This window comes from Piliocolobus tephrosceles, chromosome 6 (assembly GCF_002776525.5).
Source record: "Piliocolobus tephrosceles isolate RC106 chromosome 6, ASM277652v3, whole genome shotgun sequence".
NCBI classification, from domain to species: Eukaryota; Metazoa; Chordata; class Mammalia; order Primates; family Cercopithecidae; genus Piliocolobus; species Piliocolobus tephrosceles.
Window position 1 is genome coordinate 6,937,354 of NC_045439.1, and position 24,804 is coordinate 6,962,157.

Sequence of the window (24,804 nt, forward strand, 5' to 3'; positions counted from 1 at the left end):
AAAAAAAAAATGTGAAAAGCAACAACTGTACATTTATTTATTTATTTATTTATTTTTGAGACAGAGGCTTGCTCTGCGGCCCAGGCTGGAGTGCAGTGGCACGATCTTGGTTCACTGCAACCTTTGCCTCCTGGGTTCAAGTGATACTTGTACCTCAGCTTCCCAAGTAGCTGGGACTATTTTTAGTAGAGACAGGGTTTCACTGTGTTGGCCAGGCTGGTCTTGAACTCCTGACCTCAGGTGATCCGCCCGCCTCGGCCTCCCAAAATGCTGGGATTAATAGGCATGAGCCACTGTGCCTGGCCAACAACTGTATTTTTAAAATCTCAAGTTATAATACTTAAATGGGACAGCCCAAATTGTTCTGTATCAAGATTAAATTTTGATGAAATTAAAATTTTGTTTGCATACAATTTATAGATCTGTATACATCCTGGTACTTAAGTAGTTACTGAGTTGAAATTAATTCCACCTTCTTCCCTGCCTGCTTGCCTTGATTTCTTGGTACTTTTAAGTTGTGGCACATCAGTTCTTCTTTTGTTTGTTTGTCTGTCTGTTTGTTTGTTTATTTTTGAGACAGAGTCTCACTCTGTCTCCCAGGCTGGAGTGCAGTGGCTGGATCTCAGCTCACTGCAATCTCTACCTCCTGGATTTAAACATTTCTCCTACGTCAGCCTCCTGAGTAGCTGGGATTACAGGCCTGCGCCACCATGCCAGGCTAATTTTTGTATTTTTAGTAGAGATGGGGGGATCTCACCATGTTGGCCAAGCTGGTCTTGAACTTCTGACCTCAAATGATCCACCTGCCTCAGCCTCCCAAAGTGCTGGGATTGCAGGTGTGAGCCACTACCCTTGGCCCAATTCCTCTTATAATTAGAAGATTGGAACGATAGGTGCCGGTTTGCCATGTAAACTAGTATGAGTTGGTATGGCATGGTGCTGCTACTAGGCCCTGCTACTATGCAAAGCCAGAACGCGTTTCTGATGTATATGAGTTTCAGCTAACATGGTACCATGGCACTTTGTCAGTGTCTGTAGGAAAGGAAACATTGCACAGTTAAATACTTTTCAGTTTGGGAGTGCTTTCATTTTCCTAACTCATCATCCTATAATTTGTGTATTTAATTCTGAATGTAGTAATCTGATCCTGCTGGCCGGCAAAGTATTTTAGTAAGAGTGAGAAAAGAGTATTTCCTTTTCTTCCTACACGAAGATTAGGCACTCACCCTCTCTCGAGTAGGCTTTACAGCTGGGAGCCTGGGGTGGAGGAAGCCATCCTTAGGACCATTCTTTCCCTTAGTCAACCCAGCTGTGAAGTTGGGTCAATGCAGGATACATTGAAAAACAGATGCTGTGCTTGAGCTAAGGTTTCCTGGATAACTTGCCAGATAAGTGTAATCAAAAATGTTTATTCTAGTTCTGTTTAGTTGAAAGCAGCATTTTCAAGGGAACTCAAGAAATATACAAATAAATATCGTTTCCATTCAGAATGTTTGAAAAAAAATGCAAGTGAATTACATCCAAATCTGTTCATTATGTGTGAACTATACTTTGTAAAAATGGGTTACATTTTTACTTTCCCCACCTCCACCCCCACTCCCCACATTAGCCAAGGTCACTAAATGTGCTTTCTTGTTTCTCGACCCATTTATTCCACGATTCAGATTAGATGGAAAATAATCGCTTGCGTGGCAGAGGTGGTGGTTGATTACAGATGCTCCTGTGTATTAGTCAGCACTTTAAATAATAATTGAGTATGTCATTCATTTCTCTGTCTTCTAAAGCCTGTCTTGTCTGTTAGATGGGGAGGTTGTTGATGGACTTCTAAAGTGGTATATGGTGTTTTAAAGGGCCAAAGTTTGAAGATTCTGTAAAGTTTAAAAATATCTTGATGGTGAAGAAATGTAGACATGTGTGAAACTCTTGGCTTAGCTGTTCCTTTTTATAGATACCCCTTCCTCTGAATGACTAACTATAATTGTGTAATTCATGTATCAATCCTGTATTGCTACTCTTCATATTTTCTTTTGTCTTAAGTATTATTTAAATCATTTTTTTGGTCCTATTTTCCTGTTTTAAGATAATTCAGTAAGTGTTTGTAAATTATACCTGATTTCCTTCTAAACTTTGCAGAAAAACATTTTTGATATAGTATTGTACCTTCTGGCTAATACTTGTAATTTTTTTTTTATTTTTTTTTTATTTTTTGAGACGGAGTCTTGCTCTGTCACCCAGACTGGAGTGCACTGCAAGCTCCGCCTCCTGGGTTTACACCATTCTCCTGCCTCAGCCTCCTGAGTAGCTGGGACTACAGGCGCCCGTCACCTCGCCCGGCTAGTTTTTTGTATTTTTTAGTAGAGACGGGGTTTCACCATGTTAGCCAGGATGGTCTCGATCTCCTGACCTCGTGATCCGCCCGCCTTGGCCTCCCAAAGTGCTGGGATTACAGGCTTGAGCCACCGCGCCTGGCCTAATACTTGTAATTTAACTTGAGTGTGTGTGTGTGTGTGTGTGTATACACATATAATTAATTTAGTATGCATTTATGTTTTCCTAATATAAATGTTGGAAATAAATATTGAAAATAAACATTTGGTCTTTGTGGGGACTTGATGAATGTTTAATATATTTTTTTCATGGAGAGCATGAAGGATGTTCAGAATACCTATTTGACTGTTTCATTTGTTTAAACTTGTAGTTTAGCCCCAAATTCACTGAAATGATCATGAAAAGTATTCACTATATATAACAGACTTTTGAATCATAAATGAAAAGGGTAGTTATTTAAATCCATAAGGTTGGGGAACTTACACGGCGTGCATCTTTTTTGATAGCTAAAAGAAGGCAACATGGGTTGAATTTAGGAAACCACACATACTGGATACTAACACCTTCTCACACTGATCTTAAAATTTAGTCATCCTTCTTGAATTGTACTTTATTTCTTGCCCTTCTATGTTTAGTTACTTACGTGTTTTAGGAATTATCCATGCTGCTTTATTTTGAGTGTGAGTCTTGGTTTCCCAGCCTCATCCTTGGGAACTGCAGTCCTGGTTTTGTCCAATTTTGTTGTCTTCTGCAACAGCGAAGGTAGTATAGGCACAGAGACGTTGTGCAGCTTAGTTTAATCAAGCTTGCCTATACTTAGAGTCCACTTACATGCTGGAGCTAATGCTTCAGGTTTGAAGCTAGGGGTCTGCTGCTTGGCAGCTGTGGTCTCTTGGCCAAGTCACAGCCCTCTCTGAGCCTCCTGACAATGGGCTGTGGTCACTGCCGGCCTCAGTGGGCTGTGGTGGGGATGCAGTGAGGTCATGAGCAGATGCTCGTGTCCTCGGTCACAAGTGCCCACGGAGCTTTTCCCTGTGCTTGGGCTGTAAGCATTCCTTTTCTGTCAGAAACAGACTAATTCCTGCTTTATTGCTTTCTAAAGACCAATAATGCTTAAAAGATTCCAGTGTGTTTTTCAGAGTCTCTCTTATTAAATTTAATGTCCTAAAGGTTTTCTATCTAAAACTGGATTTTGAAAAGAGATCATCTTGTAAAAAATTTTTTTTTGAGACAGGATTTTGCTGTGTTGCCCAGGCTTCAGCCCAATGGCTATTCACAGGTGTGATCATAGCTTGCTGCAGCCTCCAGCTCCTAGGTTCAAGAGAGCCTCCCACCTCAGCCTCCTGAGCAGCTGGACGATAGGCATGTGCCACTGTGCCCCACAGAACCGGTTTTTAAGTGTGATATTACATAAGCTTAACCCTCACCCCTGTCCTTCATGGTGTGGCCAATCTGTAATTATCTGCACCTCTCTATATAAATTTGTGTTTTTACTTCTAAGAGTTACCATAGTTCCTTAGTAGAATTAAATATTAAGTAAGTGTTTCATTTGGCTACTGTTTAATAACTGTTGGGAGCAATGTGAAAATTAGCAACTCTAATATATTCAAATATGCTATCCAAAGATTTTCTTTTACTCAACAAATTTTGACCTTCTATGTGTCTGTGACACTATATTAGACCCTATGGGTAATACAGAGATGGAAGCTTTGCGTTTTTTTCTGCCACAAGACAGTGGGTAAAAGAGTTCAGACTGCAGTGGATGAGGTCACAGAGGTTCAGGGACTGTGCTGTGGAAGTGTGGTGAGGAGACCTTGTTAGTGAGGTGGGGTTTTAGCCAGGTACATTTCAGGTGGAGGATCCTGACATACTCACCAAGGGGTCAGGGCAGTTCGGCTGAAGTAATAGAGCGAAGAGTGTGTACGTCAGGGAATGACAGCCAGGCCAAGGGGCTGAGGGAAGGTGGGATGTGGGGAGCTGGCAAACTCACAGGAAAACCTGATGTTTTAGGGCTGAGCGAAGTAAATGTAGGGCGTCTGCCTTCAAGATGCTTTGAGTTAGGGGTGTCCCACAAATACTAGAATTAGTGCCAAACCGTACCGAACCCAGAGACGAAGGAATCTTACAGGCAGTGATGGTTCCAAGTTCACAGTTACAGAACTGGTACTGAGAAGCACTGGCCTTCAGTGACTTAAGTTCTTAAAGTCATGCTGAAGGCCAGGTGTCATGCCCGACTGCCTGGGATTCAGGGTACAGGGGACTAAGGAGAGCCCTCGGACAGGGAGCCCTGGAAACTTGTTTCTGGGGGGAACAGATTGAGGAGATGACTTGGGTCTAGGATCCTGTGCCCTAGGGAGATACATTTACTGGAAGAGGGTAGGCAGCTCCCCACCCCCCATCCTTAATTAAGATGAAGCTTCTTTCTGCCTAGAAGATTCTTTCTGCCTAAAGTAGGCTAGCCACTTTTTCTACTTTATAGCCTGTATCCCTGTGGGAGGGAAACAGCCCAAAGAGGTCGCCAAAAGACAGAATCCCAACATAAGCCAACCCTTTAGCATCTGTAATAACCTTGAGTTTGACCCTTTCTGACTGACTTTTTTGGGTTCAGGTGAGGATTGCGTGGAGGAGTCTAGAGTTTCCCTTAGGGCACAGGGGACATTTTGGTAGAGCCTTGAAGTATATGAAAAATCTTGCCAGGAGAAGACAAGGGGACAGGCAGTGGGATAGCTGCATTCCAGAAAAAGGGAGGAACATGAACAGTCCCCTGGAGCTGTGTTGTGTAAAGGTAGGATGAAGCTGGACACGTAAAATGGGGTGGTGAGGCAGTTCAGTCCTCGAAGACCTTGCTAGGGAGGTTACACATTATCCTGTGAGTATGGAAAGACGTGTGAGTGAAAGAAACCTACACAGTGTAGAATTCCACTTATATGAAGTTTACGAATAGGCAGAACTAATTGATGGTAATAGAAGTTGGCATGTGGGCTACTAGGGGAAGGACTGGTTGCGAAAGGGTTCATGAGGACTGCTGGCAAGGACTGGTGTGTTTGCTACCTTCTGCAAGGCGGGGGCCTTGCACATACGGGGATGGGTCCATGAATTCGTGCACTGTGCGGTTTGTAGGTTTCTATTTTTTTTTTTTTTTGAGTCAGGGTCTCCCGCTGTCACCCGGGCTGGAGTGCAGTGATGCCATCACAGCTCATTGCGGCTTCAAGGCATCCTCCCACCTGAGCCTCCTGAGTATCTGGGGACTACAGGGTTGCGCCACCATGCCCAGCTGATTTTTATATTGTTTTTGTAGACACAAGGTTTCGCCATGTTGTCCAGGCTGGTCTCGAACTCCTGGGCTCAAGCAGTCTACCTGCCTTGGCCTCCCAAAGTGCTGGGATTATAGGCGTGAGCCACTATGCTCGTCCTATGCAGTTTGTATTTTATACCTCAATTTATTAAGGCTGACTGTTGACATTGTGGTGGGGGAGGACTTGTAGGCAGGGAAATGAATCCCAAAGGGATTGAAAGAGCTGGAGATGAAGGTCTTAGCTAGGAGTGGCTTCAATGACTGCATAAACATCACCCTGCAGGACTTTCGAAGATTGCATTCTAGCATATCTGCCTTCCCAGGGGCTATGGTGTGTTTTGAAATTACACCTCTGCTGTATTTATACACCTATTACTCATTTCTAAGAGCCAGCAGTTTTCTGGCTTAAAAAAGAAATCTTGAGAACAATTGGAGTTAAAAGAACTTGACTGTAGAATTACTGTCAGTGGAATGTATTTTGTTTTCAAATCATTGTAGCCGTATTTTTAATGGTCTGCCACGTGGAGCAGGAATTAGACATTTCCTGTCTGTTCCAAGGGAATGGAAACCTGGGTAGAAGCTTCAGAAATGGAGATTGTAACCTGACCTAAGACCTGTGCGGATGCTTTTCCCTGGGAGCTCAGGGTGGCATCCTCTGTGTAGCACCTGCCCTGTGTTGAGGCCTGGGCTGTATGTTGGGGTTACAAATAGAAACAAGACAGGATGTCTTCAAGGAGCCTGTTACCTGAAGGGAAGCTGGTATATGAGCAAGTACAGTGGGGCCCAGCGATAACGGGAGAACATACAAGGAATTGCAGAGGTGCGGAGAAGAGAAGATTGTGATTAGGGGGACCAGGTAGACTTTAAGGGGATTCCTGGACAGCATTTTTAGAGAAAAACCAAGAGTTTGTGAATAAGTGACTAAAATTTTACAGTCAAAGTGTGAACGGGGAGGCAGAGATAGGCACGTGATGACCACTGTAGAGGGACTGGGAGCCCTTGGTGTTGCTGGGAGGGTGTTTTACCTACTTTTACCGGTTTCCTTGTATTCCAGGATGACTGACACTGTATATTTTACACTGATTTTTAGAAGACTTACTAGATTAATGGGGTACACATTATTCTTTATACATTAGATACGTAAGAGAAGATAAGCTTGTTAGCCTGTTAAAATAATGTGATTTCCTACTATTTAGGGTGGTGGCTGCGTGAGGGTAGATTTAAGCAGCAGGGACAGGCTTGGGCAGGGAGATGTATGAGGCTAGTGTTAGGGTCTAACTATGAGGACGCGTTCAGGAGGTGCAGGAGGAAGTGGCTGGAGCTGCGCAGGTGTGGGCTGAGCGGCTGCTGGCAGGAGTGTTGGGGGGTGTGCTCCATATCCCATAGTGTTTGACCTGGAAGACCCCCTGCTGCCATGTACTTTTTTTTTTTTTTCTTTTTTTTTTTTTTAATCTGTATTTAAACAGAGGCAGTGTGGTAGTGGTTCTGGGTTCAGATTCTAGCTCTGCTTCTTATCTGATGCATGACCTTGGACAAAGAGAAGGGACTTAACCTTTCTGAGAATGTCATCTGAAAGATGAGGATGGTATCTACTGCTTAAAGTGTCGAGGAAGATCAAATGAAGAGCTGTGTCTTAGCTCAGCACCTGGCAGAGGGTGAATACTGAGCTCCAGGGAACAGCTGCTGCTACATCAATGAGCAACTGGAGTTGGGTGGATCGCTGAGGGAAGACATTGGGGGAGGTGAGGGGCTGCAGGCAGAGCGAACAGAGCCTGTTTTGAGCTGTTGGTGGGCACCCCTGAGACAGCCGGTGCGGAACAGCCCCGCCATCCCAGGCTCACTTACTGTTAAGAGAAGGGAAAGGGTCTTGGAACTCCTCGTTGGAGTGACGTTCTTGCCTCATTTGCAGGCTTCCACAGCAGAAGGTCTTGCAGGCAAGGCTGAAGGGAGAGGCCAGCTAAGCCATTGCTGACAGCATGCTTCTGCATCACCTCCTGCCAAGCCAGCAGACCCACTATATTTGGAAGTGTGATTAATGTCCTTATTACCAGACTCCTTGGTGGTTTTAGTGATTTTCAGGTTAAGTTCGATGGTCCTCCAGAGATGCCCTCCGCAGGTGTGGGAGGCCTGAAATGCCCAGAAGGGTGGAGGTGCTCTGTCCATGCTGTACCCTTGCTCTTGGCTGTGAGCCGGAACCATGGGGAGCTTTTTTCTCTTCTAAGAAGGTAGTTCTTAAGCATAGGAAAAGGTACTTAAACTGTCTGTCATCCTGCCCTCCCCTCACTTAAATTTTCTGCTTTTGATCACAGAAAAAGAATTCCTTTTATTGCTGCAAAAGTTTTACTTATTTTTACCAGTTTCCTTTTATTCCATGATGACTGACACTGTCTATTTTTTTTTTTTTTTTTTTTGAGACGGGGTCTCGCTCTGTCACCCAGGCTGGAGTGCAGTGGCCAGATCTCAGCTCACTGCAAGCTCCGCCTCCCGGGTTTACACCATTCTTCTGCCTCAGCCTCCCCAGTAGCTGGGACTACAGCCTGGCTAGTTTTTGTATTTTTTAGTAGAGACGGGGTTTCACCGTGTTAGCCAGGATGGTCTCGATCTCCTGACCTCGTGATCCGCCCGTCTTGGCCTCCCAAAGTACTGGAATTACAGGCTTGAGCCACCGCGCCCGGCCGACCCTGTCTATTTTATACTGATTTTTAGAAGACTTATTAGATTGATGTGTTACACATTATTCTTTATACGTTAGATACATAAGAGAAGATAGGCATGTTAGTCTGTTAAATAATGTGATTTCCTACGATTTTAGCACATGACCATATTTGCATGGATTCAGTTAAAACAGAATCAGTGATCATCTGTATAGTGGGAGAATATGTTTTAAACCTTTGTCCTAGCGTAATTCTTCACATGGTGATAGTTACTTCTTTTTGTAAAAAACAAATGGACTGAAGTCTGCTTTTTGATTCTCACTTGAGATGAAGTGTAACTGACTGGGGCTCCTGGAGGCCATCCTCGTGGTGGTTTGTTATTCGTTAGCTTATGGATCGCCCTGCCAGCTTCTTGGCTGGACACTTTCTCCATGTTCCTGGGCCATCATCTTAGCCCCTTGTCTCTAGAGAATCAAGGCCAGGCACCTCTGGCAGTGACTCTCATCCTCTCTTGAGTGGCTGCCTCGCTAGGCTTCCCTAGAGACCCCCTCTCCAGCCGGGTTCCCTTCTTCACTGTGCTTCCCTCACGCTTCTTGTCCTGTCCCTGTCTTTGAATTGCCCCATCTGCTCTTCACACATCCACGTCCCTTACTTTCTTTGAGACGTATTGTTAAAAACACTTGCAAGCAAGCGTTATCTCATAGGGTCTTTACCCAGGACACCAGAAAAAGAAATGTGTAGTATTAGTATTTAGAGGTTCTCAAACGGGGGAGAAAGAAACTCTGGCGAGCTAGTCTAACTCCTACATTTTGTGCCGTGGGAAATCCCAAGCTCGCCAGAGTTTCTTCCAGCTCTAAAACGTCTTCAGCATTTGTCCGGAGAGTGTAATCAGTTGCTTATGATACAGTTATGGTTAATGGGAAATGATTATTTTAAGGCAAAGTGGGGAGAGAATATGTAGGTCTTTACGCCCATATGTGTATGATGTATGCATGGTTTTTATCTCTCTAGTACACTGGAGTATGTTAGTATGCACAATGAAATCTATGTAATTTTTTAAAAAATTTAGAGTAAAATTTGCTCTACTATAGTTTTTGTAGATGATAAAGAATGAACTTTTCTTCCAGAGACTACAAAGCAGATTTTTTTCTCCCCGTTTGAGAACCTCTAAATACCAATACTACACATTTCTTTTTGTGGTAGACAACTTCAGGATATGGCATATGTAAGGTAAAATCAGCCTCTGAAGACTAAGACAGTGCCGTGTGTTAAACATGTTTTATTACTTTATTTTGTTCTTTGGTAATGTAATTTTATCTCTTTTCTTTCTCTTCTCTGTAGTCAGAAAAATGGGTAAGAAGAGTCGAGTAAAAACTCAGAAATCCGGCACTGGTGCTACAGCAACTGTGTCACCGAAGGAAATCTTGAACCTGACCAGTGAACTGCTACAGAGTAAGTCCTTCTCTGGGCTCTCCCTGCCTTGATGTGGTGGCTGTGCCTTTTTCTTCTTTGTCACCAGGATGGGGAAGCATCAAACAAACTGGTATTCAGGTCCGAGCTGATTAGCTGTGGGCCTGGACGAGTCACAGAGCTTCCAAGACTTGCAGTCCTCACCTGTGAGGATGGAAACACCTGTTGGAACCGTGTGGCTGTTAACAAGGCTTGGGTGAAATAATTATGAGCTTCAATAGCACAGTCACCTGGAACATGGTCTTCCCTGAGGACCCGTTGGCAAGAACCAGCTCTACTACTTTTGCACAGTGTACCCCTCCGCAGATTACTGAACCTTCTGAAACGCAGTGTTCTTCTTGGTAAACATAGATAATAACTGTCTCAGGGAGTGAGCCAAGGACTTTGTGACATGTGGTATGTGAAGGTGCCTCACGGGCTGTTAGCCCAGCTGAGTCCAGCGTGCCTCTCGAAGACCCGGCCTTCAGAGCTCTCTGCCCCTCACTGGAATGGCTCGCCTTCCTTTTTGGTGATTCAATAAACAGTGCATCTGATTTTTTTTCTTTTTTAGACAAAGTCTTGCTCTCTGGCCCAGGCTGGAGTGCCGTGGCACTGTTGTGGCTCACTGCAGCCTCGCCCTCCCGGGCTCAAGTGATTTTCCCACTTCATTCTCCTGGGTAGCTGGGGCTACAGGCCTGTGTCACCACGCCCAGCTGATTTTTTTGTAGAGATGAGGTTTTGCCATGTTGCCCAGGCTGGTCTTGAACTCTTGGGCTCAAGATATCCTCCCACCTCTGCCTACCAAAGTGCCAGGATTACAGGCGTGAGCCACTGCACCCGGCTGTGTATCTGATTTTTACATGCTGTAGTTTGAGAGTTCTTGGCTTAAGGAAATGGAATTTCTATTAAGTGCCTGTACTTGTTTTAGCAAGTTTGTGTGATTTGGTAACTTTTTAAAATTATGAATTTGAATTGGTGCGGTTAGTGCCTCGGCTGTAGCTGTGGTCACTCCATTGCCCTTTTTCCATGTTTAGACTATGTGGCAGGCTAAACCCCAAGTAAAAACGCAGCTTTCCCTTCGAGACAGAAAGCAGGCCGCAGCCAAGTTGGAGTCAGGTCCCTCCCGAGTGCTCCCCTGGATCCCATGGGCCAGTGGAGCGTGGCTGTCCTTAGCATTCCTCGCCGAGCTCCCCTGCCTCTGGCAGCTTGAGGACAGGCTCACTGCTGCTTCACCTCTGAGGCCTGTTCCAGGCCTCAGTCAGTGCTTGTTGTTGGAGAATAAAGTAAGACTGGCTACCCTTTATAGTTAAGACTCAGCGCATATCTAGTTATTGTTAGTTATTTGCCACATATGCTCTTTTAATAGAGAGCAAAGAGGCCCCAGAGGTTAAGCAGGAGTGTGGGAAGGGGCTGTCTGAACCAATGCAGTTGTGTGAAAAGAAAGAGCTGCCAATAGGTGGGGTGCCCAGTGTGCAGCCTTCCAAACTCACACCTCAGTCTCGGGTGTTGGTCTTTTGGTTCTGGCCCCACAGTGGAATCTTAGCTTCTTTTTTAGCAGTGACTATGCCATCTCATTTTGCAACTCCCCCAGACTGCTGAATATAGTGCCATACACATGGATGTGAAATGTTTGTCGACTAATTGTCCTTATGTCCAATTTCACAGGTTCCCTTAGGGAATCAGTGTTATGGGGTTTAACTAAAAAGAAAGGTTGACTTTTACTATTAACTTCTTTTTGCCGTATAGAAGAGTTTTGGGGGGATAATTTGCATTTTAGCTTAGCTTTTTATCATAGGTTTTCCTGTTAGTAAGTATATTCTAAAAAGAGTTAACTAAGAATAAGGTGGATGTGAGCTAGGTGCCGCTCAGTGCTCCCTCTTGGGTACGTTAAGTGGGGGATGTCTTTATGATTCCCCAGGATTTGTCTGCTTTGAGAAGTGTAGCTGCCTTGTACTTCTCACATTCGTTATCGTAGCTGTCGTATGTCTGTCTTTTAAAAATAAAACAACCCCAAACAGCAACAACAAAGTCCAAATCCTCTTTCTTCTGCAGACTAGTAGGTTAAGTTGAAAGAGGGAAGTGTTTCAGTACCATGCCTCTCATGTTACAGAATGCAGCAGTCCTGCGCCTGGCCCAGGAAAAGAGTGGGAAGAGTATGTGCAGATCCGGACTCTAGTTGAGAAAATACGGAAAAAGCAGAAAGGTAAAATTGCTAGAATGATCACTGTGTTTTAATAATGTCATGTAGAAACTTGATTAGGTCAGAGGGCTGACGAGTAGTGAAGGTCTCAGCATCGCTGGTGTCATTCTGAAAGGTCTTGTAGTAGGGCTTGCAGACCGGAACAGAGGGCAGTTAGCGAGATTTCTCCCCTTTCAGAGATGCTATTACCTGCTTTGGAAAGGGTGAGAATGTTGAGCTTAGGAGAATAAAATGTATCTGGGGGCTAAAATGACACAATTTTATTTATTTACTTATATTTTATAAAGTATTTAAATCTGGTTTTTTTACTGTTATTTCCTTTTGAGTTTCAGGACAGTGCATATAGTGTATATGGTCAACACACAAATAAATACTGATTGGTTAATGCAATAGCAAGGTTTACGATGCATTCACACACATCTCAGTTAAATAAGAGGTGTGGTCATATTCCTTAAGCTGTGTTTTTACAGGATGTATGCAGTCGCCTTTGTAATGATTCTCATCCAGGCTGGCGTGGGGCTAAGTGTGAGTTTGAAAAAGCTCGTTCAGTATACCTATTGTTTTTGTTCTGTAAAGCACAAAAAGTAAAGATGATTATGCAGGACCACATGGAAGGTAGAAGCAGAAAACATCCTGAGGAGCACGCGTTGGAATGTGGGGCCATCTTCTGAGACTCCCTTTCTTATTGTCATGAAGGGCATCAGGAGAGGGTTTGTTTTTTATTTGCTGTCTGAAGTAGTGGTTTTATTGCTCTTCCATACACACCTCTAAACATGTAGTCTTCAGCTTAGATGGTCTCAGACTCCAAAGTGGTGAGTTCATAATGGGTGTGTTCAAACAGCTTCCTTCCTAATGGGTTTATTTGCACTAAATAGGAGTTGGTGCTAATCCTTTGTCACCAAGTGGGTAGAGCCTTAGTTTCTCTTCTGCGGAGATACTGTTTACTGCACCTGACACTGAGGACAGAGCATTATGCCAGTTCTCAGGGAGGGAATAGTAAGTTCCGTCTTCGAATAGTCCTCATTCTGGTCGTTTTCGCCATTCAGCAGGTATCTTTGCATATCCAGCATGCCCTCTTCACATGTCAGGTTGACTGTTAGTTATGCTGTGGTAAGATGGCCACAGGCGCCTGAGCTGTGTGCCACACCCAGCTTCCTCATCGTGGAGTTCCTGTCCCTCTCCTTCTGTTCATCCAAACGGAGTGGTTTTTTCTGTGCATGTCTTTTCATCTTTTTGACTATGTCAGACATGCTGAGAAGTTCAGAAATTAATATAACAGATGCCCGGGAATCTGCTACCCCAGCTGAGCATGTGTCAGAGTAGTATTCACATTGTCCTTTCTTTTATTCTCACCCACTGGTCAGCTTTCCTTTCCCTTCCTCGGCCTTTGGTTTTGTTTTTGTATTTGTTTTTAAGAAAACATCCCAGATACAGCCAAAGCCTCCCATTTTCATCCCCTTCTATTCCCTCCCTGCTTGCGGGGTGTTCATCTTCACTGTGAATGTTTTCTGTTTCATAAATAACCCCATAAAAATATATGGTTGTAATTGCTGTTTGAAAAATTTACATAAATGGTGTCATGCTACGTGATTTTTAAAAAACCATCGTGGTACATTTAGTTTTATACTTACGTTGATACACATAGCTCTAGCTCATTTAAATTGCCTTACAGCCTTCTGGCTTACAACTCTGCAGTTTTGTGTTCTTAGAATCAGGACTGTGGGGTTCATCCTTTCCCATGCCTCCTTGTGCACATATGTGAGTTACTCATTTTTGTTTTAATGGAAATTTTGTTAAAGCACATGTGAATATGAGAGATGGCATGTTGGACTTTTAAGGAGAAAACTGCTCTATAAATCATAGTAATGGTGATAGAAGCTCTCTCCCCTTTGCCATCATATTACCTAATGGTACCTAACAGTCAATATTTGTATTACCTAGTGTCAGTATATATTTCACTGTAACTGACAGGGAGTTTAGGATTTTAATTCTTCTTCCCTGTCATCAGTTAAGGTATGTACTGTGACCATGTGGTGATTAGTTTTGATTTCAAGATTGGTGTGTTAAGACTATTTCCAGTGTTAGTTATGGCCTGTTTTTATTTTCTGAGAGACGTGTGAATGATATGTGTCCTAAAAGTAGCTCTTGTTTTCTAAAACGTGGATTAATATAGGTCTGTCCGTTACTTTTGATGGAAAAAGAGAAGATTACTTTCCTGATCTAATGAAATGGGCCTCTGAAAATGGGGCTTCTGTCGAGGGTTTTGAAATGGTTAACTTCAAAGAAGAGGGCTTTGGTTTGAGAGCAACAAGAGATATCAAGGTGAGTTTATAAAATGTTGGTCTTGAGGGGGTCTATGTGTGTTTGAACTGTTGTGCTGCAGAGGGCGCAGGGTGAGGAGGTAGACGTGTGGTGGGGGAGTTCTAGTTCTGAGCCTATGGGCAGATAGGCAGCCTGGAAGGACCTCAGGCTCATGTTCTAAGCAACTTCTCCCACCTTATCCCTCTGGGGAGCCAAGCTGCTAACCAGTGACTGGGGCAAGTCAGTTCACATTTCTGAGCCTCTGTTAGGAGACCATAGAACATGCCTCACAGGATTTTGAGATTTACCTAAAGACAAGGAGGTGGACTCATGGTTTTTTATTTTGTGACTTACTGGAGGTGAGTGGGTGGAGGACTGGTGGTGTGGGGATGCCTACCAGTGTCTGGAATGGATACCTGTGAGGTTGAAGGTACTAGGAGCTCACTGAAATGGTAACACCAGTGGCAATAGGGAGAGAAGAGAGAAACAGCCACCTGCTAAGGAAAAAGGGCTTTTTCTCCCCTCTTTGTTCTTGGTTCTTCTTTCCACATGAATGGAGCAGCAGTCATTGGCCATGCCTGGCCTTTCCTCACCCTTCACTCATGCCTCTTGTAAGAGGAGGCACTCCTTCATCTGTTTGGGAGAAGGAACTGGACTTGGCCTTTTTCTTGATGGGAGCTGATTGCCCGTATGGATTCATTCCACTCTGCTCTCCGCCCTGGAAGCTTTGCAGGGGCAGGCCACACGTGGGGAGGGCGGTGGGGATCTGGCTCTGCCTGTAACTAGGTGGGGGAGTCTGTCTAATTCTGGGATTCAGGAGGTGATATTTTGGGTGACCATCTGTTGTATTCTCTCTCTCTCAGTTGCTTCAGAACTTGGGTGGAGGAAAGGGTGTTATTTGGCCCCCTCGAACCTCCAGCAACATTTTTGGCTAAGTTGTAGTTAACCTTTCATTGATAGATTGGTAAATCACATGCTGGTATGTTAGATACCTGTTAAATGTCTACTGTGTGAATGGTAGTATCTTGCTTCCAAAAAAAAAAAAAAAAAACAGTGTCTTTCTTCATGATGCCTATAATCTGTATAGTAAGAGACAAGACAAATAACTTAATAGTTGACATTGGTGAAGGCAAGGTGCCACATGTTCTTCTCTTGTATCAGATTCAAGGCAGCATTTGTGTGGATGCTGCCCAGAAGATCTGAGCTGTGGACTTTCCTCACTATGTGCTTTTGTGGGGAAGCCAGGGTTGGGGAGGAGGTCTTAAACAACAGATGTTTGTTTCTCACAATTTGGAGGCTGGATGTCCAAGATCTCAAGGTGCTGGCATGGTCTCTCTAGGTGAGGGCATTCTTGGTTTGCAGACAGCTGCCTGCTTGCTGTCTCCTCACATGTTGGAGCACCATGTGCCTGTTTTATGCGGTGTAGATACACAGGACACAGCAAAAGGAAGCGTCCTGTGTTGCCAGAAAATGAGAAAAAGCTTTGGGAAACAAATTTGTAGACCAATGTGTCTTCTGGGCATGTGATTTCACTAGTAACTGTTGTGCTTTAAAGATAAGTATGTAGAGGAAGGAATGTTACTCTGGCTTTAAAACTCAGTAGTAGTAGTAATTCATGTCAACAAATTAGGGTTTTTGTTGGAGGCAGGAATTTTGTTTTGGTCTGGTTTTAGAACTTAGAAGTACAGCAAAGAATAAAAGAAACACCTTTATGCTCTACTCCAAGTGTTATATTTGCTTCAAGTAAAGTTGAAAGTCCCTTCTTTGATTATTTGTTCGTCAATATATGTTGTTTTTAGTTTTTCTATTGGAAACAGGATTTTAAGCTATCCTTCTTCTCATTTAACTATAAGATAAATGGTTACATTTTAAAATATATTTGAATATTTATTTGAAGTGCTGATATGCAGCCTTAAGTTGTACTTCATGTGTGATTGGATTTCTGACCGTAGGTATTGTTGAAGACTATACCATGTTTTGATGATTCTCCTATTATTTTTTTCCCTAGGCCGAAGAATTGTTTTTATGGGTTCCACGAAAATTACTAATGACTGTTGAATCTGCTAAAAATTCAGTGTTGGGTGAGAATAATTTCTGACTGTTCAAGGCAAAATACAAATGACAATATATAAAATTCCATTTTGTGGCACTAAGGATCATACTTGGTTTTTCTCGACTTGTGAAATAGTCCCTCAAATATGCATTAAGTGTTTTTCATTTAATGTTATAAAAAAGATGCACATGACCTTTATTGTTACTATTATTATTATTATTATTTTTTGAGATAGGGTCTCGCTTTGTCACCTAGGCTGGAGTACAGTGGCACCATCATAGCTCACTACAGCCTTGATCTCCCAGGCTCAAATGATTCTCCCACAGGTGTGCACCACTACGCCTGGCTGATAAATATATATGTATTTTGTTTTTCTTTGTAGAGATGGGGTTTCGCTGTATTGCCCAGGCTGGTCTCAAACTCCTGAGCTCAAGCAGCCCTCCCACCTTGACCTCCCAAAGTGCTAGGATTACAGGTGTGAGCCACCGCGCCCAGCCTGTACCTGACTTTCAATGTTACAAGAACTTTTAGTTTTCCTGTAATTTGTAAATGTATATTTAAATGAAGTTTTTAAGAAGTTTGTGGAACTTAACGCTGTTAACTTCTGGGTTAATTCAGGGCCCTTATATTCTCAAGACCGAATCCTTCAAGCCATGGGAAACATCGCACTGGCCTTTCATTTGCTGTGTGAGCGAGCCAACCCTAACTCCTTCTGGCAGCCCTACATTCAGACTCTCCCTAGTGAATATGACACACCTCTCTACTTTGAAGAAGATGAAGTTCGGTATCTTCAGTCCACACAAGCTATACATGATGTCTTCAGCCAGTATAAAAACACAGCTCGACAGTACGCCTACTTCTATAAAGTCATCCAGGTAAGCAGCTGTTTGCTGTTTACGTATATATTTCACAGTGTGTGGAGGAAAGAGGACTTAAGTCCATAAATATTCCATTTGACGTCTTATTAAGAATACTCAAACATTTTGCTTTTTAAGTTGAAAATATAAAATACATTTCATTGTTTCTGTTTTTACAGAAATGTCAGTGAAATACGGTTACATATATATATCTGATTTATCACTGTCCAGTGTTAATACAAGCAGTTGTTCCTGAGTTACTGAAATCACTAAGTTTTTTGTAAACAAAAGATCACAATGAAATTTTAAAAGCCATAAAGCATATCTGATGCAAAAAGTTACTCTGTTTATAAACTTTTCAAGAAAATGAATGTTAATTTTTTTCTAGATAAGTATGAAATATTGACGGTTAATTTAGCAAATTTCAACATTTACGTTTTTCAAAGTGTACTGTGTATTAATTTTAATTTGTTCTCAGTAAAAGTTTCTCATAGAAATCTCTATAAGGCTCCAAGTATTTGAATTACCTGTAATGACACCTTTCTGTATTTTGGCCACTGTTGTCTTTCATTTGCAGTTGATCGGAAGTCAGAAGGAACAGGGCCAGTGCCACAGTCCCCGCCAGGACTGAGAGGCGGCATGGCTCCTTCTCCTGACTCCGCACAGTCTAAGTCACTGAAGAGTCAGCTCCTGGGCTGCTCTTCTTGAGATACGACAAGTGGGCAAGTGAACTATTTGCTCACTTTCCTTTTTGGGCAGTGTGACAGCCTGAATTAGGTTTGATTTGCTTGTTCCTTAAATGGTCTATCCTTGCTATGTTTTATTTGCAAGAAGTGGTAACCTCATTTCATTGCTACAGGTGATACTGTTTTCCACTTCTTATTTTCACTTTGTAGCGTGCTTACTGCATAAAATTTTACACTCAGTTACATCTTCTCCTCCACTGAACACTTCACATATGTCAAAAATTATACACGACTGTTGTCTTCAAGTAGAAATGAATCCCTTTGTTTTCCGAAACCTTAAACTTCAGGAAGTCATTAGGAATGTTTGTACAGTATATATATAGCTTTTATTTCAAGTTGGCTTAATTCAAAAACTATTGATGAAGCCAAATCAAAACTTTGCTTCTTCATATAGTGTGCACCTACAGTCCCTTAGTCTTAAGGTCAGTTTAGCTCTTCATGACCTGGAAGGGTTATTATACTTTTATTCTTAGTTCTCAGTGGTATATCTTTCATGACTAAAGATTAAGCTGACTTTAGTAGGTCTAAGTATTTGCCATTTTCTCTTGCTGGACAATGAACTACAAGCTGGCTCTTTTCACTAATGTGCCTCTAGTTTGCAAATGCTGGTAGCCTGCTCTGAGAGGCCTCTCTTCTCTTGGCAAGTTGGAGGGTCTAGGATGATGGCAGGTCTTCTGATAACCGGCTTGGCGTGAATGAGCTTTGGATGTTTCATTGTATTCACTGGTCTGTTTACTTCAGTATTAACTAAGTAGTGCAGCTTTGCTTCAAAATTTGTTGAGATTTTCAATGGTTGTGAGTCACTAAAATACTCTCTTCATATAGATGGAGCCATTTTTTGTCAATTTGTTTAAGAGCCAGGTCTCTTCGTAACTGCCTGAAATAAACTGCCTTAGATTCTGAGATGCTAAGGGGATTAAATTATACCACCTTCTATGTAGTAAACGGTGTCATTGTAAACATCTCAGGAATTAGAGAACATTCTAAAAGTAAACTCTTAATTGAGAAGTTTTCTCAAGAGTAATAGAATTCCTACATGACTAATAAGAACAATTTGTGTAATTTATGATGAGTACAAATATCCTTTTTAAAAACAACAGCATTCTTAGAGCGCTAATCTTTTTAAAGAAATTATTCCTCTTTATTGAAAAATTTAGTCAACCACTATCAAACATGGAACATTCAAATGTGAAATTAACCAGGTAATCAAATGTCTGCACAGTTGATTTTTTTTTTCCCACAATTAAGTCAATCTGAGTATTTGAAAAAAGTATCAGGATTTAGAAATCAAACTGGTTACTTTTCTGTCAAAAGTATGAAACTGAGGAGAGCAAAATGTGTCTGGTCACATATATAAGTTCTTTTATTTTATATCGGACTTTTTTTTCCTTTTGTGACACAGGGTCTCGCTGTCACCCAGGCTGGAGTGTAGTGGCATGATGATGGCTCACTGCAGCCTTGACCTCCAGGCTCAAGCGATCCTCCCACCTCAGCCTCCCCAGTAGCTGGGATTACAGGCATGTGCCACCACGCCTGGCTAATTTTTGTATTTTTTGTAGAGATGAGGTTTCGCCATGTTGGTGAGGCTGGTCTCAAACTCCTGGAGTCAAGTGATCCCCCCGCCTTGTCCTCCCACAGTGCTGGAATTAGAGGCGTGAACCACCTCGCTCAGCCTGGAGACTTTTTTTTATTGTTGAACTGGGAGTGTGGGGTGCCACTGGCATCTAGGTTAGAGTTGCTGCTACAATTCTACATGTAGGACAGCCCCCTCTACAAGGCATTTTCCAGCCCCAAATGTTAGAAGTGCTGAGGCTGAGAAACCCTGCTTTGTATTTGTATACAGAACAAAGCACCTCAGATACGTATGATTGAGAAAATCACAGTCCTTCCCGCCTAATGGTTGGAAGCCTGAGGCCTACCGACACTGGTTGTGAGTGACTTTCATCATTTTCTCAGAATGTCTTCTCCTTAGCTAATTCCAGATCCCTTCTGGCTGTAACTGCATGCTGTGGTGAGGAGAAGGTATTTTAGAGCATTTTTTGGTCACTGGCATTTAACACATATCCCTTCTTTTTAAGAACCTACAAATAAAAGACCAGGTTTAGAGATACTTGACTTACTAAGGATACAAATACAGGGAACAAACACTGAAAAAATGTAAACCTAAGATTCAGGTTATAAAATCGTGCGGATTTGGAGTAAGGAGCTGAGTTGAGATCCTTGGCATTGCATGTTGCAAATGAAATACGCATGATGGGGTGGAGTCAGTTCTCTGTGTTAGCTGGGGGACTTCACAGGAAGGAGCATCTGAGTGATGGGAGGGAAGGAACGCTGGCCCCTGGACTGGGCAGTCCTGACTGAGTATGGTTAGAAAGAGTTGAAACAGCTGCATCCACTGTCCAAGTGAGAGACGCTGTGGCTGCATGGAAAGAGCACGTACTTTGTAGTAAGACAAACCTGCATTCTGTAGCTCATTTGCTGTTTACATATAATTTGAAATTAAATATAATTTGGAATTAGTTGCTTTACTTCTGAGTTTGTTTCCCAATCTGTAAGATAAAAGTATGAAGACCTGTTTTTTCCTGTGACCATTGTCAGCCCAAGTTGGATTGTTTATCAAAGCAACTAGCCTGCTGCCAGGCTAGTTGTTAGGAGTCATTTTCCTCTGGGAAACTGTGGAAATGGTGGGATGAAGCTCCCTCAGCAAGTGCAGTGTGATAACTGAGAGGGTGGGCTCTGGAGCCAGCCTGCTAGGGCTGAAATCCTTGCAGCACCACTTAGAACTGTGCCATTTTGGGCCGGTCTCTGTGCCTTCCTTCCCGTATCTGTAAAGGGGGCTAGTGGAGTGTCTGATTCCCAGGGTGGCTGAGGGAGCAAAGTGAGTTGATCCGTGGTGAGGCCTTTAGTACTGTGCCTAGCAAACAGTGCTCATTGTAGAAATGCTCTGTTTATGCTATTTCCATTTTGCGTTTGACCCTGAGGCCATGTTATTTGGTTTTGTTTTGTTTTAAATCACTTCTCCTTCTGTCCCTACAGTATCTTATGTTAGTATTTCTTAGTGTTTTCTACTAAAACAAAACTCCTGGTGGCCAAAGATAACATTCCTGCAAGTCTAGGGGCTAAACCCATAGTGACTCATCACAAGCTCAAAGTTGCTGTCAAGCCTGGGCAACCCATCTCTACAAAAAATTAGCCAGGTGTGGTGGCATGCACCTGTAGTCCCAGCTACTTGGGAGGCTGAAGTGGGAGGTTGGCTTGAGCCTTAGAGGTCAAGGCTGCAGTGAGCTATGGTCACACCACTGCATTCCAGCTTGGGCAACAGAGCAAGATCCTGTCTAAAAAAAAAAAATTGCTTCCAAGATTCATGTTTTTGTTACTGGTTTTTGGACTCGTGTTTTTAAATCTTAAAAATTCATGCAAATGGTAATGTTTGCTATTTTTAAAACCATGTTAAGTGACTTACCATCAAGTCAGATGGATATTGCAGGAAAACAACCCTGCTTTCTCCTAAGACCTCGGGTTGTCTCACGCTCCAGTGTGAGAAGTGCAGCCTTTACCTGTAGTAAGTGCCATTAAGCTGACCCGTGGGCAGTTCAGATATGATTTTTTTTCAGAAGAAGAAAATGTAACGGTCATTTAACATGGGTAAAACTATGCAGCTGAAGGGATCATTACATATTGAAAATACGTAATAATGAGCTTTTTTTTGTGTGTGTGTGTGTTTTTTTTTTTTGAGATGGAGACTTGCTCTATCACCTAGTCTGGAGTGCGGTGGTGCGATCTCAGCTCACTGCAACCTCCGCCTCCGGGGTTCAAGCAATTCTCCTGCCTCAGCCTCTTGAGTAGCTAGGATAACAGGTGCCCGCCACCATGTCTAGCTAATATTTTATATTTTTAGTAGAGACGGGGCTTCACCATGTTGGCCAGGCTGGTCTTGAACTCCTGATCTCTGGTGATCTGCCCACCTTGGTCTCCCAAAGTGCTGGGATTATGGGCATGAGCCACTGCGCCCGGCCAATAATGAGCTTTTGTAGAAAATTTCTTAATGATTTAAAGTAAGTTCCTGTTGGAATAGAAGCTGTAGGCGGCCTGGAATGAGGTGCACTGCTGTGACAATTAGGAAGGAATAGGCTGTGGGCTAAGAGCTTTTGAATGAGGGTTCATGACAAAGGAAAACAGACTTAAGCAAAAGTTATCTTTTTAAAAAATTGTCTTTTGAGTCTAGTTGTTTTTCATCTCTTCTAAAAGTCTTAATAAATTGGAGTGAACACAGATGCAAACATTTCATTGCTATTGTTTTATAAGAGTATCATATTTTCTCATCTCAGTACCAAACCATCTATCTTTCCCATGCTTTTCCAGGATCAGACGTTAGGCCTTTGCTCCTTTTAGTAGGTCACCTCGTCAGTGCATTGTCACTCAGGGAGAGACAGAGGATTATTACATCAGTTCCCAGTTCATAGTCCATTACTGTGACCTGCTCTCAGTTTTTTCTGTTTCTGGCATTGAGGCTGTTAACCTTTTCCAAGATCATGGGGACCCTCTCCCCAGAGAAATGGACATGTGTACTATAACACAAACATTTGTAGATCATTTGGTGGGGTGCTCTGATTTCAAGAAACTCATTTTCAATTTTTATCTGTGATTTCCCATTTAAAATAATTTTCTTGGGGGCCTGTGCCGAGCTCTGCATCTGAACTGAAACCTATTTTTTTTTTTTTCCCCCCCAATCTACCTGCTGGCTTGGAGGTCTACAGGCCATGGCTCGCAGCCCCTGTCTCTGGGTTCTTTGGGAGTGACAGCAAGCACGATTCAGTTCTGTGCATCCCCGGTGGTGATCCTGGTGATCCTGATTTTTGGGAAAGGAGCATGGAGATAATAGTCCATTCAATCTTACAGCTTGCTTCAGGCTTTTAGGGTTTTTAATTCCAAAAGCACCAGTACTAACTTCTAGTATTTATACATTTTTTCACGTAGATTTCTCTGTATTGCATTTTTTATTTATTGTTTTTCTCTCTTTGGTGGTGGTGGCCTAAAAACTAGAAAAATAATTTCCTGTGCTGTGTCCTCCCAGCAGATTTCCTTGATCCAGGACCTTTTAGTGTGGGCACTTAGTTCAGATCACCTTCTGTCTTTAACTTGCTTTTATAGTTTATTTAAAACAAAGTCTTGGACCGGGCACAGTGGCTTATGCCTGTAATCCCAGTACTCTGGGAGGCCGAGGCGGGCAGATCATGAGGTCAAGGGTTTGAGACCAGCCTGGCCAACATGGTGAAACCTCATCTCTACTAAGAATACAAAAATTGGCCGGGCGTGGTGGCGTGTGACTGTAATTCCAGTTACTCGTGAGGCTGAGGCAGGAGAATTGCTGAACCCAAGAGGCAGAGAGAGGTTACAGCGAGCAGAGATCACGCCACTGCACTCCAGCCTGGGCGACAGAGCAAGACCCCGTTTTGGGAAAAACAAACAAACAAAAAAAAGAAGTCTTTCTGGGCCCCTGCTTTTCCTCATTTGTATGGTAGGGGCTTGGGCTTTACGAATTTTGAGGAGTCCTTCCAGTTTTTACTTTGTAAAATGTAAAACACCTGTATGAACACCTGAAGGCTACATATAGTATATGTCAAACATCTTCTTGACATCTCCTTCATGAGATGTTTGACACACACTGTATGTATCCTTCAGGTGTTCGACAGATGATAGTGTGTAACCAGAAGCCTCAAGCTCTAGGAATTTTGAGAGCATTCCTTGTATTAAGATACAGCACCTGGGCAGGTGCGGTGGCTCACTCCTGTTATCCCAGCACTTTGGGAGTCTGAGGTGGGAGGATGGCTTGAACTCAGGAGTTCGAGATCAATCTGGGCAACATGGCAAAATCCTATCTCTACTAAAAATACAAAAACTAGGTAGGCATGGTGGCGCACGCCTATAGTTCCAGCTACTTGGGAGGCTGAGGCAGGATAATCACTTGGACACAGGAAGTTGAGGCTGCAGTGAGCCGTGATCACACCACTGTACTTTAGCCTGGGTGGCAGAGCGAGACCCTGTCTCAAAAAAAGAAAAAAAGAAAAAAGATACAGCACCTGCTGGTGAAACATCATACTGCAGCTTGATGGTTGAGGAATGTCTACACCCAAACTCTAGAAGCTAAGTTTAGAAATTGTGGCTGAGCCAAAGGCTAGAAGAGGCTTGTATGAAATGGAGCTAAAATTTATGTCAGTTTGTGAAACAGAGGCCAGGGAAGAAGAGAGGACTCATGGTGGAAGGCTGAACTTGGCATTTGAAACTGTTGCAACTTTAACCCTATAAAAATACTAGCAGATCAGAACATACCAAAGTTCAGCTCTAAGTTCAGACTTCACATGGAAATGGATGACCAGTTTGTGATAGAAATAAACGGAAAAGTAGGGTTTGGCTTAAACCCTATTTTGAAGTAATATAATTGTGTGAAAGCAAACTATATCCTATCAGATTTTACTTACCTTAACGTAGTTGAATGATTAGCTCAGATGTTTTTCATCTATGCTAATGAAAAATTAATAGACGCTGTGAATGAACTGTTTAATTGATAATCAGTACCATGTAATGGACCCGGCACTGTGACATAGGGTGCCAGCTTGTCTGAAGATTAGCTTATCTTAGAGACATGTACATTTTTCTATGCTGTTGAGATTGAATGTATTGCTTTTTAAGTAAATACAAGCATACAGGGTTTAACAGAATAGAAGCATATCTATTAAATTGATTACTACTATTTTTCAGTTGATCTCATCACTTAAGTGATTTGTCACACCTTACTTGGATTTCTTCTTTTGTGTTGATCCAACCATTTGAGAGGTGCAGGGGAAGGTATGGAGATGGAGAAACTCATATGTGTATCAGCTGCCATGAATTTTGTTTCAAGGCAAGCATCATTGCAGCAGC

The 24,804-nt window shown here is 42.7% G+C and overlaps 2 protein-coding genes across 2 annotated transcripts in view; one reads left to right on the top strand and one right to left on the bottom strand.

Moving 5' to 3' along the window:
* The window catches only part of HHIPL1 (HHIP like 1), a 24,653-nt gene extending 16,867 nt beyond the window's left edge, over window positions 1-7,786 (bottom strand). The window contains exon 1 of the mRNA XM_026455089.1: window positions 7,672-7,786. Within this exon, the coding sequence (XP_026310874.1) occupies window positions 7,672-7,786 (115 nt within the window). The remainder of the gene's footprint in view (window positions 1-7,671) is intronic.
* Window positions 7,787-9,620: 1,834 nt separating this feature from the next.
* SETD3 (SET domain containing 3, actin histidine methyltransferase) overlaps window positions 9,621-24,804 on the top strand; it is a 69,509-nt gene continuing 54,325 nt past the window's right edge. The window contains exons 1-5 of the mRNA XM_026455304.1: window positions 9,621-9,729; window positions 11,837-11,929; window positions 14,100-14,248; window positions 16,236-16,308; window positions 16,899-17,155. Coding sequence (XP_026311089.1) covers window positions 9,627-9,729; window positions 11,837-11,929; window positions 14,100-14,248; window positions 16,236-16,308; window positions 16,899-17,155 — 675 coding nt within the window. The 5' untranslated portion in view covers window positions 9,621-9,626. The remainder of the gene's footprint in view (window positions 9,730-11,836; window positions 11,930-14,099; window positions 14,249-16,235; window positions 16,309-16,898; window positions 17,156-24,804) is intronic.